Source organism: Ictalurus furcatus, chromosome 25, assembly GCF_023375685.1.
Source record: "Ictalurus furcatus strain D&B chromosome 25, Billie_1.0, whole genome shotgun sequence".
Lineage (NCBI taxonomy): Eukaryota > Metazoa > Chordata > Actinopteri > Siluriformes > Ictaluridae > Ictalurus > Ictalurus furcatus.
Window position 1 is genome coordinate 3341955 of NC_071279.1, and position 22824 is coordinate 3364778.

Sequence of the window (22824 nt, forward strand, 5' to 3'; positions counted from 1 at the left end):
GACAAATCCAAACCGTGAGACATAGGCGTGGTCAAACAGGCAAATGGTCAAGCGATTGGCAAATGGGCATAAACAAGGCAAGGCAAAACGAGAAACTAGAACTGAGATCAAAAACAATGCAACAAAACACGATGAACAAAGGCTTAGCACGGTGATAACACTCAATACTTCGCACTGAACATAGACACACGAGGGGTTTAAATAACAAATGTAATCAGGGTGAAACACAAAACAGCTGAGAACAATGATAACACATGAGGGAAACAACCAATGACAATACAGGGATGGGGACAGGACATAAACCATAACAAAACACGTGTCACTGAAAAACCTGGAAGCACGTGCACGCACTTCAAGCTTGCGCTTCGGGTTTCAGAGCGCGCTGCGAGCTCCAGCGCTTTGCACAAGGGGAAATCGTGACAATCTCTAAATCGATTACACAGACATTAACAAATCTTTTTACTGAGGTCTTCGGTATGTTTGAGACAATTATCCATTATGAGATGGATAAATTAAATGATCCATTATGAGATGGGTAAATTGTGTTCATAAAGGGATGCGCTTGGTCAGCAACAATACTGAAATTGGCTGTGGCATACAAACCTTGCTTATTTGGTATTAAGGGGCCCAATGTGTGTCAGAAATACATTCCACACACCATTACACCACCACCACCATCTGAACTGTTGACACCGTGGAGTCATACTGTCATTTGTATGCTGCAGCAATCCTTTCTTCAACTGTCCAGTTTCAGTCAGTCTGGGCCCACTATGGCTTCAGATTCCGGTTCTTTGCTGACAGGAATGAAACTCCATGTTTCTTCTGCTATTATAGATTGTCGTGTTGTGCATTCTGAGATGCTTTTCTCTTCTGTCCTCTCTCATCAACAAGGTTTCTGCTGGGAGATCAGATATCGCTAAGCTGAATATACTGGAAGTAATGTCATTTTTTAACCATTATTCAGTACACTAAAAGAGCAGCGCAATCTAGTTCTCCCATGCATTAAGCAAGAGTAGCTTAGATTAAAGCTGCTGTTTTGCTCTACTTCAGGAGTCACAATACTTCTGTCATAGCTTAATAAATCTGTTCTCATTTGGTGCGCTCCTTTCCCCTTTCTTGCTCTTTTCCTCTCCCACCTCTCTGTCTCTCTCTCTCTCTCTCTCTCTCTCCCTCTCTCTCTCACTTACCCGCTCACTCACTCACTGTTTTGTTGTGCCATTTGGGATGTGCTTAGGCAGGTTCCTGATGAGATTGCGATGGCCCTCCTCCCAGCCTGCAGGGCTAAATCTGCAGATCATTAAAAAGTGTCTGGGCCACCACTGCCTCTTAATAAGTCATGGCTGACATAAACACCACTGGCAGGTTTATGAGACTCCTTGCAGAGATCAGCAACTTCACATCCCTCCATGTCAATGGCCATGCGCGCTTCCCTTACAGCTCCGTCTGTGGTTTCGTCAGCACCTGTCATGAACACAATAACTCTCTGAAAGCTTTGACCAAGTCATCAACTGCCAGGTTCTGGATATTAACAGATAAGGCTGAGACTGTTGATGATGCCGAGTCCCTCTGAGACCAATGTTTTGTCAATCATGATATGAAGTTGTCTGGGCAGCAGCTGCTTTTTCATGCTGGTTCATAAACTGACCAACTTTCAGAACTCAGCAATCAAAACTCACACCTGCTTGAAGCACATTGCTTGGTTCCTTTGCTTATTTGCAAGTTATTAGTTAGTTGTTTTTTTTTTTTCTCCAAACAGTACATTCATGACACTGAGAACGTGTATGTGTGCTTCATAATAGAGTTCTTAATGAAAATCCGATTACCACTTTATCCTGAGGTTGTTATATAATTCATATGGCTTGCATATGTCCTTTGTAAATAAATGAAGTAACATGGCTCTTTGTAGTAGTTTTCATTTAATTCCATTCCAATATAAAGATATATACAGTAAATATACTTCTCAAAAGGTTAGCTGAAAGGTGGACACTTTATAGTAGATTTATATGAATATATATATATATATATATATATGTATATATATATAATATACTTTATGAATGAGCTTCATGGATAGTAAGCCCAAAATAATGTTAAAAAAAAAAAAAACAGTCGGCTCTTCTTTATCTGAACCTACATTTGGTCTTCATAACATTCATAAACTTTGCATTGCTTAAGGTTTAACATAAGCCTCTCATTCCAGAATTTCTTTATATAATATTTATGCATTGTTTATGAATGTGTTATAGAGGCCCCATATAGGTTTCCTTCAAATACTAATGTGTTATCGACTCTTCTGTATGCATGTTATGTATAATGCCTGTATGTGAACTGATGCACGCGATCACATATTAAGATGAGTAAGAAATTGTCTGTTTTCCCTCTACAGGAAAAGCTTATGCTCCAGAGTTCTACTACGACACCTATAGTCCGCTCTGGCAGAACCGACCCCGAGTTTATGGCTATAAGCTGCAGTGGACTCAGATGAACCCAGACACAGTGGACCGTATCATGGCTTATCGTCTTGGCATACGACAGGTAAACAATCATACATCTAGTATAGCACTTTTAAAAATAGATGATGTCCAAGAGAAGCTTTATAAAAGCAAAGCAAATGAGATACAACATTGGCAAAAAGCTTATTTCATGAGCCCGGTAAGGCTAATCATATGCTGTGAAAGGCACACACTTTACACTTGGAGTGGGCTAGGATTAATGGACCTCAATTTTTCAAGCTGGATTCAAATCAATTGATTCGCAAATCATTTGTACAAGCATTTGCTCAAGAAATTTTGCATTCATGAAAAAATTCAGCACAACATCCTCATCCTACTTGTTCTCCTGAGTGTATGAACATTTGAGCATAAGAAGACTAATGTAAACCTTGACTTGATCTACTTCAAATCAGATCACTTGCATGGATTACACTTTTATTGTATGGTATAATTTATATGGAGTATACTTGAGTTTGGAGTGGAGTTTAATTTGCATTATTTTTTATTAGGTTTACAACATGTAGCAGACATACTTCTCCAGAAAGACTTATTGAGGTCCTTTTTGGAATCTTTATCAAAAATACATCCTCATGCTAGTTCACCAAGACAGAGACTAAAAATAGCATCAAGGGAAAGTTTGTGAAAAATGGTTGTCTTATATTATTGCCATTAATTAAAGAATATGAAAAATAAAGTGAGCCAACACAAACTCTTAAATGAAGACAAATAAAACTAACACTGTAAAACCGGATAAGTTCATTTAACTCCAAAAATTTGAGGAAACTAATTACCTCAAAAATTTTAAGTTGATGAATCAATTTCTTTAAGCCAAAAACACTTAAATATAACAAGTTTGAGTTAAATTTTTGTTATATTTAAGTGTATTTGGCTTAAAGAAATTGATTTATCAACTTAAAAATTTTGAGGTCATTAGTTTCCTCAAATTTTTGGCGTTAAATGAACTATCCGGTTTTACAGTGTAGGCTTCCTTTGACCCTGTACGACATATTTATAATCGCGAGTTTCGCTTGGAAAAAAAAAACATTCAAGGTTTCTCAGAAACATCCGTGCTGTGAAATGCATCTTCAAATGATTCTCTCCGTTTTTCTGATATCGACTCGATCCACTACAGCATGGAGACAGTGAATATAGCTGTAATTACTAGTTCTAGTTCCTTAGTTTCTCTCTCTGTGTATATTCCTTTCTCTCTCTTCCTCAGTCTCTCTTTCGCTTTATGATATGCTCATGACAGTGATTGAAGTCCCGAGTACTGTCTCTCTACCTACATTTGTCACCCCTCAGTGACACTTGGGGGAGAGAGATGGTGGACATTTTTTTATGTAGAAAAAAAGAAAAATGGCAGCATATTTTAAGAGACTAACTTGAAAGACACCTTTCTATTATTTTATATATACACCGTAAAACCGGATAGTTCATTTAACCCCTTTTGATGTTGTTGAATCAATTTCTTTAAGCCAAATACACTTAAATATAACAAAAAATGAACTCAAACTTGTTATATTTAAGTATATTTGGCTTGAAGAAATTGATTTATCAACTTCAAATTTTCGAGGTAATTATTTTCCTCAAATTTTTTGAGTTAAATGAACTTATCCGGTTTTACAGTCTAGAAGATAATATCTTTTTTCTTAACATATTTAACTTTTTTCTCTCGTTTATGAATGACATTAAACATACAATCCATGTTGATGTACATTAGTATGAAACGTAAACGTGAATATCGTCCATGTAAAATGTCAGAACCTTTTGGAAAACCTTGTTCATGAGAGCCAAATTGGAACTGAGACAAAATTTTAATATGGAGACTGGATCTGAAGGTTTAACTGTTTAGAAGGTAAAACAAAATGGCATTATTAATAATTTATCCTAATGCAGTAAATGCAAGTCATGAAACATTGAAAGCGTTGCGTAATAAGCATTAATTCTGTGTTGGGTGAGAGGATTCCTTGGGTTTTGTATCTCAGAGGGACAAAAAAAAAATTAATCTAGTTTTGTCCTTTGGCAATAATTACTTCATCTAATATTATTATTTTACATGAGTGATCTTTTAAATTGCTTTTTTTAAATTTATTCAAATGCTGAATCCCCGAGATATTATGTAAGTACTGCCGTGTGAAAAATGTCCTGCAGTTCTCACTCATAGTTGTTGTCTCAGGGGTGGCAATAATCAAAAGGTAAATATTTGTGTTCATTAAGCTGTAATATTACAAGTATAATTGGCGTGAAATCTAGTTTTCTTATCCAGTGTGGTGCACCAGAAAGAATTGTGTAGTGTGAAACGGATAAAGGGGAGGTTGTACCTCAGAGGCACAGACATCAAAACTTACAGTAAGTAGCGCATTGAGTTAATAGTGAGTCAAAGCTCCGATTTTCCAAGTGTTTAGTCAGTTTGGTTGGAAGGAAAACTCAGTGCTTGCACTTATAAACTAATCTGCATGCTGTCAGTTTCTCTTGGGGTTCCAGCGCAGGGCAATTAAGACCCGGCTGTTGCAACAGCATCTGAGTCAGTAGCACTGCCAGGTTTTTTTTTTTTTTTTTTTTTTTTTAAATTCATGATGTAAGGTGAGCTCTTTTCATGTTTTTTTTGTTCACGGTGTGAAATTGAAGCCTGTTTTTTTTTTTTTTTTTGGAGCAAAAATCTAAATCCACCCCCTCATAACAGGCTGGAATGATTAAACATGAATGAGAATGCAGGGCTGGTGCGGTGGAAGGAGCTTCTTCTTAAATAAATAAATGTCTCCAACTCCCCATTGCTCAACACTGTGCTGTAGCACGGCAACCAGAAGCCTCGCACGTGGAGGGATGTGCTGCTATTTATAGCCCAGTGCAGCCTGTTCTTCACCGTTCCCCCAGAATCATTATCATTTTGCCCTCGCCACAGCCGTTGAATTAATAGTGAAGGCTGCTGGGCTTTGCAGCTTCATAATGGATGATTTTCTGTTATCTGCGGCTGCCTTTCGTGAGGCAGGCATGAGTGGAAAATCACTTGAAAGACTTGGTCTCATAAAGTGAGAATCACCTTGACTTTCTGACACTTTGGCCTGATTTGTTTTTAACCTCTTTCTTTCTTCTCTTCCTGACTGCATTGGCCACGCCCCTCTCAATGGCTGTATTCCTCCGTCTTGTCGTCTCCCTGCAATCAATCTGTCAGTCAGTATGGCTATCAGCATGCACGGTTCGGAGAGTGCGATCGATATGTGCCATGGTAATTACATACGGGTTGTTTGGTTCAGGCACTGCCATTTCCGCACAGGCACATTGATTAGTGTTTCGTTTTGGGGGTTTCTTTGCCTTTTTTCTCGACTCCTCTGGCACTCTCTTTGATCAGATTCGTCTGTTCTGAGTTCTTATAAAGTTCGTATGAACCAGCTCATCAAGAAAACAAGGATGACAGTCTGGGGGAAAACGACTCACATCGTCATTAGGACAGTTAAAGAGATGACTTAGATGCTCTCTGAAGATAGAAACAAATAATAAGCTCCTATAAATCTCACTAAGACTAATTACGGCTAAATGTCGCACTGTTTATGCATGATTAACATTTGTAGGATAACTAATAGAATGTATTAGGAAACCATTGCAATCACATGAAATAGAAAATTTTGCTTAATTTAAATTTGATGGTGTGTTACTCTTGCACCGAGCTTGGCGTTTAACACGACCATCTGCTCCCAACTGCTGTGCACACACTTAAACACTCTGATCCAATTAATTCTCATTCCAGGCAGGAAGGCACGATTGGATGTGAGTGGCAAGTGAAGGTAAGGGCAGCCACTGAATTATGTGGGCGATTACCAATAACAAAACAACACTTTTCCATTTACCTGGGCCCAGCCTAACAAAAGCTGTTATCTCCTCATGCCTTGGCTTCTTAACTTCAATTAAAGGTTTATTTCAGTGAGCTTTCTTTATATCAGCACAGATTATTGCAAGCTGACCAGCTTTCTGCTTTGGAATGTCTGTTTATTCAGTGCCAAGACAAGTGAAAGGAGGAAAAGATAAAAGACATGACATTATTTTATTTTCTGGAATGTTTTTTTTTTTTTTGTAGATAAGGTCAGAATGCCTAATTTAATCTGAAGGAGCCTTATAATAGTGATGCAGTGAGCTAATGAGTAAAAGGCTTCAGCTATCCTACATCATGCAGGTACACTGCGCTACACTGCAGGAATAACTCAAGGAGGCCGATGCCATTATACCGTATCAAATTATGACTTGTGAGGAGAGTATTACAGTCTGACCAGGTTACCCATAACTTTACAATCCCTTTTAAAATCGGAATCTAAATTGTCCTCATTTCGAGTAATTGGATTTGGAGCATTCATTAAGATTTTTCGTGAAAATGCGAGCAAACAAAGAAACACTTCAGAGAGAATGAGGAATTACCTTAAACTCGGGAAAGCTCGTACAATATGTTCTTTCACTGTAAGAGGGAACTGAGGGAGTTAATGCAGGCTGGCGAAGTAAGCTTACTGTTTATTACCATTTTGTTTCTCTTTAACTCGACCTCAGCTCGTAGCTAATGTTCCTAATTACGTATTGCGTGTGAATTTCGGTAAGATCAATTTTTGCAATGGGATTCATGATTGAGTACAAGGAACTTTGTCTCGGAGGCTGTTTATCATGATGCAAGTACTTTATCTTGAGGCATCTGTCATGTTAGGATGAATACATTGAGGATGATTTATGATGAATACATTGTTGCAAAGGTATTCATTCACAAGGCTTATATTTTGTGATTTTATTTAATCATGTTACTGTTGATTGCTGTTATATGTAGTGAACTGTAACATTGAGGTTCTTTGGTTTAATTTTTTTTAATATAACATTATTGATCCCAAGGGTCTATTATTATATAGGGTTAATATATATATATATATATATATATATATATATATATATATATATATATATATATATATATATATATATATATAACAAGTTAAAACAATTAAGAATGGGTCAGTATTTCATGAAAGACATCTATTTTAATGCAGGCTAAAAGGCTGTTACCTTGTTTCCCATTTTCATTTCGAAACAAAAAAAATTATTTAACACAACATACAGACACTATGATTAAATAATTATGTCATATTTTTCATAGAGTATTTCAAAAATGTATTTTCCACTCTCTTTCGTTTGTTGTTGTTGTTGTTGTGGAATTTACTGTGATTATTTTCACTTCCTGGTCCATTCAGATCACTGCTATCAAGAGTAAAGCTTTGGCCACAAGCTCTTTTCTCTTTTTTAATGAAACTCTGGGATGGAATAGCGCCGCACAGCACTGGTCAGGCCACAGGTCACATTCAGAATTGCATGCTATAGCGTCATGAAAACAGTTTTCTCTGCAGGGTTAGGGCTCTGCTAGGCTTTGTTATGAACCATTGTCTGCCATGTCTGATTAGAAGAATCGATCTTGTAGGGATGCAGTATTTTTATGTCCTCTAGCTGGAGACAGGCCACATGCTGTGTCTCTTCCTTGCCACAAGGCCTTGAACTTTATGCTGTCAGGACAGCCTTGTTGTTTACGCGTCATAGTTTTTAGGAGGCCATTGAGACAGTTGAGTAAACCTCAACAAGTAAATCCTGAGACAGCTGGTGCTTATGGGGGGGGGGGCATAATTGTCTGTACATTTCACTGTACATTTCAGAGAAAGTCAAACACCCACATATACTCTACTTGTAACTCTGATGTGTGTGTGTGTTTTTATTCCCACCCAAATGTATCACAGCTGTTTAAACAGCAGGAAATTAACCCAAAGGCTGAACTGCAAACGGCTTCCTTTGGTACACGACATAGACTGTGGAAGCAAGAATTGAAACTAAATACTGTATGGATTGCATTTGGAATCATTTTTGTTGTTGTTGTTGTTCATTTGTTTGTTTGGTTGTTTTTTTGTTTTTTTTTGACCGTTTAATTTAGAACTTTGCTGTAATTGTCATTGTAAACATGGCAAAAACAATGCTGTAATCTGCAATCTCTAGACTACTTGAAACAACAAAAACTAGATAAAATTAAAACTGCAAGAAGCGATGAACGGACCCTCACACCCGGGTGCACGTTGGAGCTGCTCTTCCAGGGGAATGTCATTGCATTTTTTAGCACTTTTTAGCACGTATATGTTGTTAGGAGTGTATTACGATGTAAAACATGTCATTTCCTGTTGGCAGTAGGTGGCACTATGATTATAACTGAATACTGGCACATAGATATATTCTGAGGCAGACTGGACATTGTATGTTTGAGTTATAACAACTTCCTGTTTCATGGTGAAACAGCGAAGTTTGTGAGACCGCCACACCCCCGTCGTGCTGCAAAAACTAAAAAAATTCGCAATTTAGCAACGTCAAGGCCTTTAGATTAGACAGACAGAATATCATGTCAATCCGATGAAATCTCTAGGAGGAGTTCATTAAAGTACGAGGCCTGGAAATGGCAAGATCTGAGCAAGAATTGTTTCATGAGTTTTTCGAGCATGTTCAGGCCTCAAAAATGTGATTCGTTTCATATCGGAATTTCTCAGGCCGCCACAGACACGTCGTTAGATTAGGCCTCCTTTGCAAAATATAAGATTAGCAGGTCTTTTAATACAAAAAAAAATCTGAATATAATATAATGCAATATAAAAGATTAACATCACTGCATATTGTGGATCACTGAGGATAGTGTAATATAGTGTAGGGATGATAAAATGGTTATATTGCACAAGCCTAGTGCCAGCATAAAATACTTCACGTGATTGTAATGACTGATAAACACACAGCCAGTGTCACACTGCTCAACATCGCTTGGGGAAGTGCCAGCTCTCTGACTGATATAACAAGCTTCTCATTTGTTGAACTACCAACTTGTTTTAACTGAATAGAGCAATAATTATTTGTTTGAACGGGTTTACGGTTCAGAAATGACACTTGAAATAATAAAATCTATCCCCAGGCATGTTTCACCAAAGCAAAGCAACACCAGAACAATTTACACTGGGAGTAGTGCTTTGTTCTGCCTACACAACGGCACCCTTCATGGGTCTTTGTGAGTTACAATACAGCTGCAGTCATTTTAATATACCTAAAACACTGGACATGTCATTTACATTAGTTTTTTTTTTTTTTTTTTTTCTGTTTAATGTATCATTTGTCCATTTGGTAGTACAAACGATGACGAATGTGTATACCTAGGTAGCTGGTATACACTCTGGAGACCTCATGAGGGTTGTCTTAGAGTCTAATAACACATCCTTAATACATCTCCTCCTTATTGTAGAAGAACATTTGATTATATAGAGCACAAAGTTACATTACACATTGCTGTAATAATGGTGCCTTGGGTTGTACAGTTCTTTCTGACACAATCCCACTCAACTTTTAGCAAGCTTCAGGGATTTTTTTCCCCCCACTTGTTTTATTTGTATAACACTTGGTTGGAGTAGAGTCTTCCTCTCATTTTATGTTTATATCTCATTTCTCACACTTCAGGTTGCTTTATGGGTTATAAAATAAAGGTAGAGAAAACCTGCACCAGCAGTGCTTGAATGTGTATAAACGCTTGTTTGTGCTACTCTTCCCCAGACTGGGCAGCCGAGATGGTGGGAGCAGGAGATCCCTGTAGAAGGCCCCATTCAGAAGGGAGAGCTCATTACCTATAACTTGACAGAACTCATCAGACCTGAGGCCTATGAAGTGCGCCTGACCCCCATCACCCGCTTCGGTGAAGGAGACTCCGCCATCAGGATGGTGACCTACAGTGGTGAGTGTTACAGAACTGTCACTAAAGCAGCTATTGATCCAAATGCAAGCCAACAAAATGTAATAATAGATATTATTAACTTGCCTGGTTTGTGTCTATTGACATTTATCTTTATGTATCACTAAGTCAAGGGTTACCAAACCAGGGGTCAAGACCCCTTGTGGTTTGTTTTTATAAATTTATAAAAGGGGACGTGTGAGAAACTCACAATTTCCTCTATTGTTTTAGTTATTATTATTATTTTTTTTTTTTTTTACAAAATAATATACTGAATATGGCTTTAATTATGAAGGTGAATTGTGTGTACTACTATTTAGAAATGTTACAAGTCACATTTAATAAAGAGTGTAGGTGCTATTTTAGTTTTTTTGTTTGTTTGTTTGTTTTGGGTTTTTTTTGGTATCCTGACATCCTGCCTGTCTACCTCCTCTAGTTCCTTAACAACACTGAGTGGCTCTGAGTGGAACAATAAAACTAAAAGAATATAAACAACAAACATAACTATGCCAAAACTATGATTGAATATGAATTTATAAGTCCTAAATTATAAATCTGGAATAAAAAAATAAAAAGTGTAGGGTGGTAATGGCTTTGGGGTCAAAAGAAAATTCACGATGTCCTTATGTGGACTTTTTTGTAAACATTTGGGAGCTGCTGCACTAAGCGCTGCTGTCAGGTGCTGCTAATGTGGAGTTAATTCAGCTTTACTGGGGCTAATTAATTGTTCTTATTTGCATGCAACTTTTAGAGAGTACATGACAAAGCCATCATAATGCTATCTGCTTTGTTACAATGTAACAAAATCCATTCATGTCTAGTATAAATGAACAGAAGAGAGTGGACATGTTATGCTTAACCCTGATAGCTAGGCATTCTGAAAAAAAAAATATATATATATATATATATATATATATATATATATAAAAAGTTAAAATTATGACTGGTAATTACTTTGCTTCTTGTGGTTTAGTTCCTACCAAGAAAATTATATAATCTTTAGAAATTGATTGGATTTAGAGAACAATCTAAGAATTTAAAGGGAAAATCGTGTTGATGTAACACAGTGGATTGGTCATTGGGGAAGGCAAACTAATTTCTAAGGATATAACACAGTAAATTATGTTGAATGTAAATATGCTCATTAGACAGGTTGTCATTTTATTGAATTATTTTTGTTTTTATAATAGATGGGGTACAACTAGTTATGATCTATCGATCTGTAAACTCAAAATTCAGTGAATCCCTAGGCGCATAAAAAAAAGCATGGTATGATAGGAGTGACCTGATTGAATTTGTAAGTTATAACCAATAGTGCTTAGTAATTAAAGCAGTGCAATGCTGCTTACAATCAGTTCTCAAAGATGATGTGTTGGGAGCAGGAAAAATGGGCAAGCGTAAGGAACTGAGTGACTTGATATGAGCCAAGTTGCGATGGCTAGATGACTGGGTCACAGGGTGATGGGTGCTCAAGGCTCATTGATGCGTGTAGGGAGTGAAGGCTTGCACATCTGGTCTGATCCCACTGAAGAGCTACTGTAGCACAAATTGCTTAAAAAGTTACTGCTGGCTATGACAGAAAGGTGTCAGAACACACAGTGCATCACAGCTTGCTGTGGATGGGGCTGCATTGCCACAGACCGGTCAGAGTCCCGTAATGACCCCTATCCATTGCCAAAATTGCCAACAATGGGCATGTGAGCATTAGAAGGGACCATGGAGCAATGGAAGAAAGTGGTCTGGTCTGATGAATCATGTTTTCTTTTACGTCACGTGGATGGCCGGGTGCGTGTGCGTCACTTATCTGGGGAAGAGATGGCACCAGGATGCACTATGGGAAGAAGGCAAGTCGGCAGAGGCAGTGTGACGCTCTGGGCAATGTTCTGCTGGGAAACCTTGGCTCCTGGCATTCATGTGAATGTTACTCTGACACATACCACCTACCTAAACATTGTTGCAGACCAAGTACATTCATGGTAACATTATTTCCTAATAGCAGTAGATAATGCGCCTTGACACACTGCAAACATTGTTCAGGAATGGTTTGAGGAACATAACAAATCGTTCAAGGTGTTGAACTCAGCATCTGTGGGATGTGCTCGACAAACAAGTAAAATCCATAGAGGCCCCACCTCACAACTTACCTCGCAATTTAAAGGATCTGCTGCTAACATCTTGGTGCCAGATACCACAGCACACCTTGTTTACTTGCTCAAGATGACCTAATATGCTCAATAAAATGATTTTCCTTGTAACGTACATAAGCTCTGTATCACTCCTCACTGCATAATACATAGCAAACTCATTCTACACTATGCATGTCAAAAGGATAACACTCAAATATCCTGCTCAGCCATTCTTACAGGTTACTACACTATCAGAGGCTGTTAGAGCTGCTTGCTGTTCACAGAGGCTTGGATTAGTAGAGGCAACATGGTGCTTGCAATTAGTTGCAGTTGATTGTCCTGGCAGTGACAAACAGTGCACTGAGCTCATGCTGTTTTTTCATGCATGAGCTTTACAGTATGTTATGTATCGTGTGTTGGTGTTGTTTTTCCTTGAGAGCAGTTTTGCTGGGTTTTTTCAGGTGTTTATGATGAGGTTTTGAACTTGAACGACTCTACTCTAGACTGAAGACTTGCCAAAGAACTAATACATGAGGACTGCCAACCTAAATGCAATAAATCAATGCAACTGTTCTGCTTCTGTTCTTAATTGTGTGTTTGGTTGTGATGCAAAATAATTGATTGCAGAACTAATTAAGCGATTCACTTTCCTCTAATAGGGAAACTTCTGTGTAGTATTCTTAGTCCCTGACCTATTTGTGCTAGCATGAGGATATGTTTTTGATAGAGACTACAGAGCATATATGTAAGTCAATCTGGAAAAGGGCATCTGCCAAATGCTGTAAATGTAAAATGTTCGTGTAAACTTTGGGGGAAATGCAAGGACCAGTGCTTGGAGCAGAGCTGATTTCATTACACGGTTGAAGTGCCCAAAAGGCACATCAGGGAAAAAAAAAACCAAGTATCATTAGTCACAGAAGAGTTCTACAGCTATATCCAAAATTTGCTACATACAGGAGTTCTGTTTATTCTTGCATTATAGCTTCTGATAAGGACATTCATAGTGTTCACTATTTTATTCACTGTTAATGTTATATATCGCTTTTCAAGCCAGTGTAGGAAGCATGCAGGTGTGTCATGATAGAAATGATTAGCAATTTAGATTATTATCTTGATCCTCTATAAAACATGACCAGAGGAAGACTCTTGTTTGAGTCTGTTGGAGAATTTTAGGTGCTCTGTCAGGTTCTGTTTGAGATATTTGTCTGCCATTGCAGAGGAAATTGTCCTCACCGTAGGAGATCATGAGTTTGAATCCTAACAATCCATGGCCAGGAGTCCAAGAGAGCAATATTGGCCATGCTCTATGGAGGGCGGTATGGTATCTCTCTCTCTCTCTCTCTCTCTCTCTCTCTCTCTTTCTCTCTCGTGTCAATCACAGCAACACTAACCAAACATGGGTGTCTGTGAGCTCGTGTATGTGTAAGAGAGGACATAGTGCTTTCCTAAGACTGTTACACAGCCCTGTGACACTGCATGAGAAGCAGTTTGAAAAGATGGATTCACATGTCTCAGAGGAAGCACGTGTTAGCCTTCAGCCTCTCTGGTTTGTTGCTGTCATATGATAGGTGAGAGCTGGCTGGTTGAATTAGGGAGCTGTGCTTTAAACTCATGCACTGTGCAGCTGCACACAGTAGATCCTCCATCTCTTCCTTGCGTACACTATTAAAATATATGTAAACATGTATTTAAAATCAGAGATGGGTAGAGTAGCCAAACATTTTTACTCAAGTACAAATAAAACTACTTATAAAAAATAATCACTCGAGTAAGAGTAAAAGTAATCATGTTAATAATTACTTGCGTAGGAGTAATAAAGTATCTAATGAGAAGACTACTCGAGTTACCAGTTACTTCAGATCTGATTAAAATGAAGGGAAAATCCTGAATCTCAGACTACAATGAGAACTGTAAGTGTGTGTGTGTGTGTGTGCACATGCACGGCCTCCGTTGACACGCTCGCTTCTTCTCCCTCTCCGAGACTGAGCCGCTAAAAAGTTGAGCGGTTGCTGCGGACGCATTCAACGTATTGTGAGACTCGTGACCTCATTATGCGTGATATAAACTAATTATTAAAACTACATATAGTCCTTAACATCTAACAGTAACGGAGGAACAGCACTGAATATAGCTAATTAAAAGTACATTTCTGTGATTAAAAATGAACTGGAGTAAGAGTATAAGTATGGTCAGTTTTGTTTTGTTTTTCAAAAAAAGTTGTAAATATAACGAAGTAAATGTAGCACGCTACCACCCACCTCTGTTTAAAGTATACAAATATTTCAACATAATAATCTCTTTATTATGGCCGTTGATAGAAATGTGCTCTGCAGGTGAACACTCAGACTCAATCTAGCACGTTCCGCATGCATAGTATTAACATACAAGTCAGTGCTTAACTCTGAGTCCTGAGCATCCTCAGACACCAGCTTGTCACTAGCAATTAAAATCAGAGTTACAATGTAGTTACAGTATATTTTTATGGCATTCTGTGGTGGGTTGTGTGGGGGGGGGGGGGGGGGGGGGGGGGTTACATTTATCTTATCTGTCATCTTAATGGTATTTGCTACCATCATGATTCTGCTAAAAATAGCACCTTTTCGCTAATCTGACTCCAATGTTAATTATTCAGATCACAGTGGAAGTAAACAAAAATTAAATGGCAGCTTGCCAGCGTGTTGATAAAATCAGGACAGAGCGTTGATTGTAAAACACGTCACACAGACACACACACACACACTACACACTACAGCTGTACTCAGAGAAACTTTTGAGGTTATTACTTAACATTTTGTACTGTCTGCTCAAGATAAACAAGTCAATGCGAGTGGTCACTAGACAGTGGTACCTTTCAAACAAGTAAAGTAATTAAAGTTGTATAGTGATGATTATCGTCTGTTACACGTACAGCAGGTTGCTATTAAGCATGCGATAATAGCGTAAAGATAAGTGGGTAATGAAAATGGATGAACACGTAAATATTATATTCTTTGGTTCAGCATTATGAGATCAATCTGTATGCTGTTTGAGGGTCTATTCACCAAAGAAGATTCTGTTCCTCTGTCTTTCTACCTGCTGGGGGGAAAAAAACAACTTGTCCGGATCAACATAACTAGGACAGTACAATCTTCAAACAGTCTCACAGTACTGCCTAAAAGGCATGTTGTGATGCTGCCAATAAGCCAAGCCTTTCTTTCTGGTGGGATTCCTGTGTAGAGTATGGTTGTACAATACTGTACCACGTCTCCATGTGAAATAAATGATTTTGCACATGGTCTTTTTAAAAGACTGCATATCTGACACGTAGAATAAGTCACACTATCATTCTGTGTCCTTGCTTATCTAAGCGTTTAGCTGCTAACATAAAAAATAGCCTTTGCATAATAACAGGCCCTTCGCTGCGTTCCATATTCAGTAGTTACATCATATTAGTTTTAACCTTCAGGAAAAAAAAAAAAAAGTTATTCTGTGCCAACATGGAACAGGCCATTATATTCAGCACACTACTCCACTGAAAAATTGTACAAGATTTCAACAGAGGGAGAGAATTCCTCTACGGTTAAATATTTAAAGCCTATTTAAGTGGTTTTTAGGATTGAAACCAGTAACATAATGCTTACAAAATATATTTTTTTTAAACTGTGTTTATTAATACGTAATGACTGACTTATCCCATGCCTTTTTGTAGCTTATTTGTACACATAAAACTGTTAGAAATGCTGCAGCTGTCCTATCCCAGTCATATCCCTATACATTAAAAAAAGACATTTTGTGATGATGCTTTGTGTGAGTTTGCTGTCGTGACACACGTACGATGTCGGAAAAGGTCTGAGTCGGATAGAACATGGCAGATGGGTTTGTTTGCAGTATTGTCTGTGTGGGTGGCTGTACATATGCTCACATTGTCTCATAGAGGAAGTCGTATCAAATGGTATGTCATATTTTTATGAATCGTTTTTATACCAAAAAAACAACAACAAATTGACCACTGTATGTTAAATGAAGTCAAAATTGGAGTATCTTTTTATATATATTCTTTTTGCATTTCCCTTAAAGTGCACGTGAGGACAGGACAGATCGGTCATAAGCTCTCGTGCCATTTCTAACCCAAAAAAAAAAAAGTTTAAGATATGGTAATGATGTGCATTTTATTATTTGTATCATTTTGAAATCTAGGTACTGTATCATTAAAGCACACTCTACATCTCTCTCATCTCGTGCTTTGTTTCCCACTGCTCTGCAAGACTGACTCAGGATCTTAACCAATATTCCTTTACACATGTTTGCTTTGCGGGAATGATTTCTTATTAGCTAGTTTAATCGAGTGAATTAAAATCAATTCTTTCCATGACTTAAAGCATTTCATAAATCATTCCGTGGTAACAAAGTTTCGGGGTTAAGCTGATGCTCCACATTTATTCAGCGTGGCAGAAATCGATCATGAAAAAGCCCATGCATCTTCTTGACAGCTTAGATTGTATTTACTCTGTGAAAGAAATTACAGTGACTTATTGAAACAAACTGTGTTTTTGTACCCTTGACCTTTAGCTTGTTTTCCATGGATGTATCCTTCTTATGTTAGTAGCGAGGACTGCATATTGAGAAGTACCTGCTTTGAAATGCATGAGTATGGCCTTGTAAATACACAGTGTGGAAATGCTTCACTCTGAGCTGTATGTATACTAATTTGTGCACTGAATAGCAATTGGGTGGCTAATATCTGGAGATTATATATATATATATTTTAAAATATTGTATTCGTTATGCTGAATTATCCATTCAGTGCTTCAAGGATCAGGGATCAATCCAACATGGACTTCAACAGAGAATATTTTCTATGTTTGTTTGTGGATAATAAAATATTAACAACAAATTGTTAATAAAGCAAGGAGTACATGCCACTATATTGTGATTCAACAGTCTGGTATTTCACAATTTTACTATATGTTGTAAAATATCTAAAGAGGGTCGTTCTTAATTTCTCTCTTATGCTTTTCTAATACATTTCTTGTAAAACGGTTCTTTAAACATTGATTGGTTATCATCATGAATATAATTATGTTGCAAGTTACTAATGTTGTGAACTTTATAATGCACGTGATGAAATTTGAGGTGAAATTTTATACCATGTTGCCTTAATGGAGTGCTTTTGGCAAACTTAGCCACCCACACACACACACACACACACACACACGTTTCTGGTTCAGCTAGTACCTGGTAGCGTGTGGACTTTTAGGAAAACCTGGTTTCGTAAATGTCAAGTGTGCAAAGCTTTATCCTTACTGACAAAATCTGTTTTGGTTCGTGTAACACTTTTCTTGGTCACTGCGTAATTCCATATTTATATGTATATAATTTTGTATTGTTAACGTCATTATTATTCTAAAATAGTGAAATGAAGAACATCAGAGCAGCTTTTGACTAGTCGTATATACACAGTATATTGTTTTCATTGTGCAGTTCCCTGTGTGCTTTTAACACCTTTTAAAAACCTTATCCCATTTTTTCTTCACAGCTCCCATTAACCCGCATCTGAGTAAGTATCCTATTTTTATCCCTTAAAAAAAAAAGATTTTTTTTTTTTTTTTTTTTTTTTTTTAAATGAATCCCCTGTCTTCGGGCATGAAAGTAGGGAAGGTTCTCTTGGACTTCGTTAAACAAAAGCCAGTGATCTGTGCTGAGAGATACCTCGGTTAAAAAAATTTTTTTAAAAAAAGAATACAGCTCTGTTTGAAGGTCACCACTCTACATTGCTCCCAGCTATGTTTGAATAAAATCAATGAATATTTATCATAAACCACTCAAGCGGAATGTCAATAGCACAACAGCGAGCGATGCCACAAAAAAAAAAAAAAGGCAAGACAGGCCTTTAAATGGTTCATCGGTGGCTCTGGCATTTTCATCGATTGATTTTGTTGTAAGGGTTTGTCAGTGTGTTAAGGAAGTTATGCATGATTAAGTAAGCTCCTGATCATCAATGCTGAGGTCTTTCTAAGCTTTTTAACCGTGTCTGTCACTTCTCTCCTTGCTCAGGGGAATTCCAGTGCAGCTTTGAAGAGGACCCTATTTGCATGTTTACTCAGGACAAGAATGACAACTTTGACTGGACAAGACATAGCGCCGCTACACGCGACACTAAATACACTCCCAATACAGGACCCAGTGGAGACCGCAGCGGCTCCAAACAAGGTTTGTATGACTATCAAACATGGGAAAGATTCACCCCTTAGTACGCGGGCAGCTTTTGGCAGTCGTTAAGGCTTCATCTTTTACTTTGCTGGTAAGCTGGGATGCATTTAAATGAAGTAATCAGCCACTTCCTGTTAAGTCCTAAATGCCAGATTCAGTAGTTTAATTTGGACATAATTCAGCTGTACAGATTAGGCTGTTTCCATGTTGAAATGAAAATTTTTCCTAACAGGCAATAATGGTTTTGAAAGTGACTTCAAAGAGAGAAAGGCTTGCCAGTTACAACAGAGATTCAGTCTGACCTCCCTTTATTGACACTTCCACAAAGAGGCTTTTGATAGAAAGAGGAAGAGGAGGGAGGAGGAGGAGGTCTGTAGGGAGGCATGCTGGTGATTGTGGCTTTTATGGGAATGCAGTAGCAGCTGATGTTATAAATAATACATTTGCTTTAATCATCCTGGCGGCGGACGGAAAACTGTATAAAATTGCATTAACCTCAAGAGTCTTCCTGGCTTTTAATTATCCTGTAATAATATAGAAATAGAAAACAATCTGTTTCCTTTTGACAGGAGGGCCTTTAGTATATATACTGTGTATTAAATAGGGGTCGCTTGGTGGTGTAGCCAGTAGCGTTGGTGCCTCACAGCTCCAGGGTTTGGTCCTGAGCTTTGTCTGTGTGGTGTTCTGCATGTTAAATAGTGATTTTTCCTGTCATCGGCAGGTTTCTATATGTATATCGAGACCTCCAGACCCCGTAAAGAAGGCGACAAGGCCCGTTTGCTGAGCCCCACCTTCAACGTGGCGCCTAAAAATCCCTACGGCATCACCAACCCTCCAGCATACTGCTTTGGCTTTTATTACCACATGTACGGGAAACATATCGGTAAGTCAAATCCGAGCTCTATCCTCTATAACGCGACAGTGACTGGTTTAAGTAACGTCTGCTTAACCACCGAAAAAGTGGCGAAGTGAATAACGCCAAAGACACACATTTTGTGACAGGCATTTGAAGCATTCCCACATGACTACACCATTAATGTGACAAGTTGCTGGACTGGACAGTTTCTGTCAGCTTCTGGCATGCCATGCAAGGAGGAGAATAGCAGCACATTCTTTAGCCAGTGTGCTTGACCTAAATCACTCCGGATAACATCACTGGAGCCAATCCTGTCTCATGTGCAGAAACACAGCAGACGTGTGCGTTTCCAAATAGAGCTGTAATGCCATTGTGTCAAAGCACATAGAGTAAAGCTGTAACAAGGCAAATGTAGCTTGTCTTTCCCATTCATGACAAAATTGTCGCTGTCTTACTGTGGCTTGTTATTGTCCTTTACCATCGGGCTGTTTTAAGTGCTGAGTGCACTTTCACAAGAGTGCCGAGCTTCTATTCTTCCCTCCGTCTTGAAAGGAAAGACGTGTTCCCGGCAGGGAGGAAACACATCACATATCAAACAGGTGAAACTGAGTTCGGACCTGCTGTGATGTCTGTTATGTCGGTGAGTCCAGAGGGAATTTTCCACACTACGCTGTACGTTGTGCCATGACCTTTTCTTCTGACCTTGAACCTCAGCACTAACATTTCTGCTTAAGCACTAATGTGATGAAGACCACCACTAAACTCAGGGTGGTCTCAGGATATGAACAGAATTGTGAACAGTAATAGGCTTTGCAGTTTGTCTATTTCTAGGTTCGTATTAGATCTTGCACTGATGTGTGTAACGGTCTGGAAAAACCATCGGAAGTCGTTCAAGCTGAATTCTGTAAAACAGATGAAAAAGATGCGAAATGACATCTCTGAAAGTGACATGGGAATCGTTTTTATTTTATTTATTTATTTATTTATTTATTTTTACCTTGCCTCGGCGGCTTCCTGCAAAACATAACGTCAAGGAGCCATTTTAAGAGTGAATTTTTCCTCAGGTAAAGACACAGAGCCTGAATTAGAAGATAATCAGTGTTTCCCACTGTAAATTTATAATTCCTTCAAATATGATAGTAATGATAATGATGTTTATCCATAAGACGTTTCACTTATGAATGTAGAGGTGGGCATCTAGCAGTGGAATCAGAAGGAAATCTTTAAATAGGACTTTATTCCTTTTTATTTTTGGGTGTAACCAGACTAAAATGCTAGAAGTTTACATCTGGGGGAGATCTGTGCAGAAGCATATTTCATCCATCCATACATTTTCTACCGCTTACTCCTTTTCAGGGTCACGGGGAAACCTGGAGCCTATCCCAGGGAGCATCGGGCACAAGGCGGGGTACACCCTGGACAGGGTGCCAATCCATCGCAGGGCACTCAATCACATACACATTCACACACCCATTCATACACTACTGACACTTTAGACACGCCAGTCAGCCTACCATGCAGGTCTTTGGACTGGGGGAGGAAACCGGAGTACCCGGAGGAAACCCCCGCAGCACGGGGAGAACATGCAAACTCCTCACACACAGGGACCAGAACCCCGGACCCTGGAGGTGTGAGGCGAACGTGCTAACCACTAAGCCAATTTAGAAAAAAAAAACTTGTTGTTTTCAGAACTATATAAAGTTGTTTTTTTTGTTTTTTTAATGTCCAAATTCAACCATGTGGAGGGTTTTCCCAGGCTGCCACACATATAACAACAACCATAACTACTACTATTTAGCAGGCACTCGTGTCCAGAATTACATACAGAAGTGCTTTGTAGGTTTTCATAACATATCCTCCTTCTCTAAGAATACTATCAAGATAAAACTCTGTTAGAAAGGCATTAGTATGGCAAAAAAAAAAAAAAAAAAATCCAACAAAAAAACAACAGCATGATTAGAAGCGGAGGGGTTATTTTTATTTTCTATCTTAGTGTAACAGTCTTCATATATAAATATTTGTGCTTAGTGAAGAGAGAGATTAGATATAAATGGAAATGGTCTCATGATCTTACAGTATGATACAAGTGTGATTGATGCTTTGACATGCATGGAGTTGTGGTACTGTAGGAATAAATAGGAAAAAGATAATGAGCGACAAACTTTACCTGGTACAAAAGTCAAAGCCTTTGTGAGCTTCACCAATAAATCTGAAGCACTGCACCAGTGTGGAGGTGTGTGGAATTTTATAACCTTCATGAATTTTTAATAGACACTTACCTTGTTCAGTTAAACATTTAAACAGTTAACATTCACCTTTTTAACACACAAGCACGGCACTCCAGCCCGGCTGAAATGAGAGTTGTGGCGGCTTCTGAGGGTTGACATTTCCGATTTGGGAGACATTCAGTCTCACATTTGTCTTGCTGGAGTGAAAGGAAAAATCAATGCTCTACCCATTCTGTTTTTTGTTTTTTTGTGTTTTTTTTCATTCAGAACAGTTTCTCTCTTTGTGAAGGAATTTTACAGAATTTGCCATAAGGAATCGCACCGCTTGGCTGTAACCTATTCTTTTTCATATCGCCTGACCCGGCTTGAGAAATTTCCACATGCAGTTTTGCCTGTTTCCAAACCTAATGCACTTCTGTAATCGGTTTTTATTGTTGTTTGTTATTACAAACCTATAATCCCCAAAGCACTTTCAAAATGAATCCTCAGAAAGCATTATTAATGTGCGCCAGAATCATATATACACAGAATACGGCATATACACGCAGAGTACGGTGTATACTTCGAGGGCTGTAGTTTGAAGGAGCTTGAAGACCCAGCAGTTATGCTTTAACGTGTTGACCATGGTACCTGGGAAGAGGTTGGAGCTAATTAATGAGACACTTCAAAGTTTGCTGTAGGAGCCCTTTTTCTCTCTCTGAGTTTGTTTATGCGATTAAATCACCCAATTCAAAGCAAACACTCACTCCTGAATGCCTGTCCCTACGAGGCAAAAGGATCACGGCATATCCATTAGAGCGGATGGTTAATGCTATTCATCTTCTGCAGCGCGTCCTCCATGGTGTTACAATGGGTCACATCCAAGTGAAAGCATACCTAAAACTTACCATATTTATCAGTAAATGAAACTGTTTATCCCTGTAGGTTTCCTCACACACCGCAACCGCCCCCCCGCCCCCACCTCTCTCTCTCTCTCTCTCTCTCTCTCTCTCTCTCTCTCTCTGCAAATGCAAAATAATGAGAACGGAGGAACGGAGGTGTTTGCAGAATTAAAAGAAGAGCACTTTATAGGAAGAGATATATAGAAACTCTATAGTGCACCATTCTGTATTCCACAGTGCATAGTATTTTAAAGTGCAATGATGAATATTTCATAAGGTTAAGGTATTTA

The 22824-nt window shown here is 38.4% G+C and overlaps 1 protein-coding gene across 1 annotated transcript in view; it reads left to right on the forward strand.

Moving 5' to 3' along the window:
- LOC128601554 (MAM domain-containing glycosylphosphatidylinositol anchor protein 2-like) overlaps window positions 1-22824 on the forward strand; it is a 202683-nt gene that overhangs the window by 174444 nt on the left and 5415 nt on the right. The window contains exons 10-14 of the mRNA XM_053614848.1: window positions 2387-2535; window positions 10080-10257; window positions 17896-17916; window positions 18414-18569; window positions 19291-19452. Of these exons, the coding sequence (XP_053470823.1) occupies window positions 2387-2535; window positions 10080-10257; window positions 17896-17916; window positions 18414-18569; window positions 19291-19452 (666 nt within the window). The remainder of the gene's footprint in view (window positions 1-2386; window positions 2536-10079; window positions 10258-17895; window positions 17917-18413; window positions 18570-19290; window positions 19453-22824) is intronic.